Raw genomic sequence first — 6000 nt, 5'->3', positions numbered from 1 at the left:
AGTTGTTTTGTAGGGTTTTGACGTCTTACACGCAGCGCAAAATACATCAAGAATTTGTATTTTCATGGAAAGAAATTCAGTTAATTTCGCTAATTTTTAAAAATGCATCACAAGTGATCTGCCCCTAGACCAAATGTGTACATCGAGCACTATATTTTTCATTACGGAAATTAATCGAGTAAATTGCGTTTCGACTTCGATAGAACGACTGGTGGCTGCTAGACACTGAATTTCAAAATACCACCAAGCTTGAAAGAACGGCTTAAACAACTAGTCGAGGCGGATAGCGGGACCTATAAAAGTTCATTTTTTCTATATATTAAAATTTGTGCTGTGTTACAAAATAATGGGTGTTTTCATTCAAGATTTTTTTGTGATAAAAACTCGTAGGGTTTCTGCGTCCTAATTCATCTTAGCTCCTGTATTCATCCCACCCATTTGAATACATCAGATAGAGCAGTGTCTGCTATCGCTATTCAACGCATTAGGTAAAATGGTAATATGAATGAGTGCGATGTACTCGACTTTTTGTTCCGCTCAAACGCGAATATTTTACATGGTTCAAACCAAATTTTTTATGTTACTGTTTCTTAGAAACGAAGCAAGGCTGCTGATACCTAGTTTAGCGCAATCGAATGACTGTAAGCCGAGTTACAATCAAAATAGTGTGACATCCTGACTAGAGATGGTCGGGTTTAATTTTTTTCGAACCCGAACCCGACCCTAACCCGAGAGCTTGAAAATCGTACAACCCGAATCCGATCCGAGCCCGAAATCATATAATTTAAAAAACCCGAACCCGATCAGAGCTCGAACATTTTAAAATTGAAAAATACCGAACCCGAGAATGAAAATATTGTAAAACCCGAACCCCGAAACTTTATAATTTGAAAAACTTGATCCGAACTCGACTTGTCCCGAAGATTTTTAATTTTAGGCACCCGAACTGGATCTTTAGCTCATCTAAGAATTATAAAATTACACGAACCTGAAGTAGCACCATACTCGTTCAGTTATATCTTCCTTTGGCAAAACCGAATTACTGGAGAGGGGAATTGGCATTTATATTTACTGTTATTGAACGTGGAATTTGTTATGTTCTGAGAAACTTATAAATCGCCGATAACTTCACCGAAAAGTAGGCTAAGTCGGCGGCTATCTCATAGGAAAACAAAAAGCTTAATGATGACAGTTTCAACCAACCTTTTATTTTTTTATCGAAAACCATTCCTGCAAGAGAAGTTTTATATAATTTATTACATGTATTGAATTAAGCTAAGGCAATTCGTATTCGACAGTTTACACGACGTCACTCGTGTTACTGGTTGGTACGGTAAAACTGTTAAACGGGTGTCAATCAAGATTTTCTGACGCGTTCTTGATGTCACATGATTAGCGTTAAGATGATCGTCTATGACGGGGTATATAATTTTTTATGTTCCAGATAGTACGGTATGCGCGCCAGTAGAGATGCTTCGACATCTCCAGTGGAGTTCTCGGAACAACTCCAAACTTCTACAAATGCGCTATTGGCTTAAACAGAACACACAATTCTTTTACGATCAATTCCTTAAGATCGTGGAAATTTACGTATTTCATGAAGGAATCCGGGTAATGCAACGGCCCAGTCCGGAGACAATCTGACAGAAAGTGCTTGTTTCATATATGTACCACTGATTTGATAGTATGCCATCACCATATGAGTGCCATTGTTGTTCATATAATGAAAAAACGCAGAATTTTAGATGCGAAATACTCATTGTTGAATGCTCTCTCATGAGTGCTCGTTTGATAATTTAAAATAATTCAGGCAGTTTGCGAATGTGGAGAGAAGAAATTTTATACATGGCAATGGTAGTAAAATTTAGTACGGTTATGTGTCATCCATTCGTATCACGAAGTAAAGTTAATTACTACAAAATAGACTGGGTGTTGTGTATAGACGTAAACAGCGTCAAGAAAAGGTTGGATGTGATCTGTTCAAAACCCGAGCCCGACCCGAACCCGAAAATTCTAAATTTGAAAAACTCGAATCCGACCCGAACCCGAAAGTTTAAAATTTCAAAAACCCGGACCCGACCCGTACCCGAGAAATTCAAATTTGAAAACCCGGAATCCGACCCCAATCCGAGAGGTTTAAATTTATTGAACCCGAACTCGACCCGAAACCCGTCGGGTTCGGGTCGGGTCCGGGTTCAAAACCCCGAACCCGACCATCTCTAATCTTGACTAGTGTTGCCACAATTAAATTTGGAGTTGCAAAATCTTTTCTATCTGTACTCTTCTCTAGAAAAATCTCTACCGGATTCTGTAGCAATGTTAAATTATTTTACCTTGCTGTCATATAACAAAAATCTGTACCAATCTGTACTTTTTTGACAAACCGTACAGAATCTGTACCAAAAAGATTTGAAATATCTGCACCCTTCTAGATAAATCTGTACTTATGGCATCATTGATCCTGACTAATGAAAGGCTCTTCTACCATGCGTATCTAGGAAGGCAATAGTGTAAGTCCTGGGGCCCGGTGCGGCTATCAGCGGCCCTGCACTCAAATAAATTGTTTTAATAAAACATAAAAACTGCAAACCGACTGAAAACATTTGAAATTGATCACCCGTTAAAAACGGGCCGTTATACTATTGTGTTTTAATATCGTTACGCGAATCTTTACTGCAGCTACCGCTGTCGCTCAGTAAGCACTTCATGTTATCCGTGCCAATCGTTGATTTTGCCGATTCGTCCCAAGAATATACAGCTTACATAAGCAAAATTCGACATGCAGTAAGGGGATTACATATGTTTCTCGTGTGTCTTCAGCATTATTATCATAATTATTGAAATATGAAATAAAATCAGAACAGAACTTCTTGCGTACATTGCTTGCTCAAATATACAATTTTTTGACCAGAATTGACCAGCTGCGAATAAACCGATAAACGATTGGTTGTCAATTCACCTGATTTGTTCTTGTCCAGACGGCCGCTAGACGGATCCTAAGTCCAGATGTTCAATATTCCTTCATGATAATGACTTTGTGTGAAAGCTGCAATTATTTAAGCACTAAAGTTTTTCAGACGGCGCATTCTAGACTCCTTCTCCCTATACTTTTGCAGGAAGCAGCTGCACAATTAAAAAATCTTTTACTCATAGCGTGCAAATTGTGTTAATCCTACAATATATCGCCGTTCTTCTTTACCTGTATTCTATGCGTATAAAGGACACCATGATTTCTAGTTTGTCTACCCATGATCACTCGCTGGAGTTGCAGGCAGCTATTTAGCAGTGATAGAATATCTAGCAGAGGCTGCATACCCGAATAAAAATGTACAGCAACAGATCACTGTAACAGTAAAGTAATTTAACGATAAATGAAGTTCAATGTTTAGCTACCACATACTTTGACGTATCGAGATCTAATTTCAATGAAAAATTAAATTGGGGATTGTTATGTATCTTACAATAAAAACGGATGATTTCTTTCTTGGTAAACAGTGACTTATGTTTTCAACGTATTAATATTATATGATTCGTTGAACAGTTAAGTTAATTGTTACATTAAGTACTATATAAACCTACTAGAAGAACTCTGCATAAAACTATATAGAAACAGCAATATATATTTGTTGTTCAATCATTTACTGTTAATTTCCATTTCCATTGGGTGTATGGTAACGAATAATTTGCAAAGAAAACTCGTTTTAATCGCCAAATGCTGCTGCATTCTAGGGGGATGTGATAAAGCTGACCCTTAACTGTATTTACTATGAAGCACATGGTGGTGCATGGCCTTTTAAAATATACGCGCGCGTTTTGATCTGATTCTGGTGAATGAATGAGTCCCTTTTGATCTGAGTGGTGACGAATGGTAAACTTACTATTGGCCTGCGCACTGCTGGACGTGTGTAGGTACATACATCTCCAGCTCCAGCGGCCCAAGCGTTTAGTCAGTTAGTCAGCTAGTGTCATCGAGGACGCTCACAATTTTTGTTCCGCGTACCCGTCATCGGTGCAGTGCGGCGCGACGTGGATGTTCAGTTTAGTGTATGCACATACGAAGAAGCCGGATCGAGTCGTATTGCGAGGGGAAACACGCGTCTGGATTCGCTGCCTGCCTGTGCCAGTGCAGTGTCTCTGTGTGATTGGGGATGTTAGTGACGACCTATGAGCGCGCGCAGCTCAGTTCACTCCGGTCGGCTATCATGTAAAGTAGCCATACGATGCGGTCGCAAGTGTTGTTTTGAGCGGTGTGTTTTGGTTATAAAAATACTGAATAGCTGGAAAACGTGCCAAAGCGGATTTTGATCCTTTTTATCCCAAATGAGCTGAATATATAGTGGCCGAGCCAAAGAAAATCGGCAACATGGTTGTCTACTCATACAGTGTTTCGATATTCGCGACCATTAGTGCCGGATTGGTCTTCGTGTTCGGAATTATAGGTAAAAATATTCACGGAATGAGTGTTTTACTAGGAGTGTCAGGGTGATATATAAAGTAATACTACAATCAATTCACTGATAAGGATGCGGAGAACTGAATGTTGACACTTTGGACGTAAAGCGAAAATTGAACAACCGTTTCGACTCAAGAGTGCTTTTATCAATATAAGACATGTATGTACAGAAGTGTTTCGATTTCATAACCGTTTTCCGCGGAATTGCTGTTGTTGACGCTCAATAGATTCATTTGTGATTGGGTTTGAATCACATCACGTCACACACGTGTTATTATACGAAATTTACTAATGACGTTGTCATATTTGTACAATAATTTCAGGGCTATGGCAACATACCATTAAATCTATACAAATTTTCAACTGAAATGCCAACAAAAACGTATGTAGTAAAATTCGATGCGTTTTAACATTATGAAAACCAGTTAAATATTATACCTAGAAAGCCAAATGCACTAGAAAACAAAGTGATGCATGAAATTCTAATTTAACTGTCAAACGAACACCAGAGTTGTCAATTTATAATACTTAGCAATACTATTGGCGTAGCAATTATACCCAACGCATTAGTGATTTATTGTTTTTCAACGTAACCTACGTAAACAAAATTCAAAAAAATAACAAATTGTGGTGCAACCAGTCTATTGTAAGGAATATCAAAGGGGGAAATGGGATGGCTTGCTGAGAGCTATAAGTGTAAAATTCAGTATGAAGCTAAACAATGACAAAAATTGCGCGAAAATGACTTCCTCTTTTCTCTTATTTTATTGAACAATTTTTTTCATTCCCCTCTCCCCCAGTCACATAGATCGATTTCATTTTTTTTCTTCATAAACCATTTCCGATGCTGAATGCAATTATCTTAGAATATTTTTAATAGTTCAAATGCATGTATGTTTTGTAAAATTTTCAATGAAATTTCAAATCAACAAAGTTTTAACAAAATTTTATTTTTACTGACTGTCTATGGTAACATTGCTCCAGCGGAATCCAATCAGACTAATTGCAATAACTTCAATTCTACGGATAATATAATTAACTGTTAGTGCACAACGATCCCAGTTAATTGCTTTCCTTGGTTTTGTAAACTATGTAATTGTGGTTAAAAAAATGTTATTTATAAACAGATTAAACAGTAAGGGTTTACTGCGGTTTGGAATTTGGTTTAACTATCGTAGTTTGTCGATACAAAAAGAAAGGTGCTGTGTGTATCACGGCTATATGGGAGAATATTGTTTCAATTTGTGTATTTGTCTTTTTGTGTGTATGCATGTTTTAAACTCACCCAATTTTGATCAAAACTTTGGTGCATTCTGATAATATAAATTCGCAAATATAATGAAATTGATCGTGCAATGCGAATTCATTAGTCGTTTTCTGCAACGAAGTATTTTCGTGCATTGTAAATAGTAGGTTTCGTTCATTTCATGAACAAGAATGGCCGCTTGGTAAACGAAAGCTTTCGTAAATTTTACATATTTGGTATACGCTGCATTAATGTTATTGTTGATAACGACATTATTTTTCGTGAATGAAACAAAATGTTT

At 37.4% G+C, this 6000-nt stretch overlaps 1 protein-coding gene across 1 annotated transcript in view; it reads left to right on the top strand.

Moving 5' to 3' along the window:
• The first annotated feature begins 3942 nt into the window (after positions 1-3942).
• LOC131676820 (protein trapped in endoderm-1) overlaps positions 3943-6000 on the top strand; it is a 32399-nt gene continuing 30341 nt past the window's right edge. The window contains exon 1 of the mRNA XM_058956163.1: positions 3943-4439. Within this exon, the coding sequence (XP_058812146.1) occupies positions 4364-4439 (76 nt within the window). The 5' untranslated portion in view covers positions 3943-4363. The remainder of the gene's footprint in view (positions 4440-6000) is intronic.

Source organism: Topomyia yanbarensis, chromosome 1 (genome assembly GCF_030247195.1).
Source record: "Topomyia yanbarensis strain Yona2022 chromosome 1, ASM3024719v1, whole genome shotgun sequence".
In the NCBI taxonomy this organism is placed as follows: Eukaryota; Metazoa; Arthropoda; class Insecta; order Diptera; family Culicidae; genus Topomyia; species Topomyia yanbarensis.
This window is presented reverse-complemented; position numbering and strand designations above follow the sequence as displayed.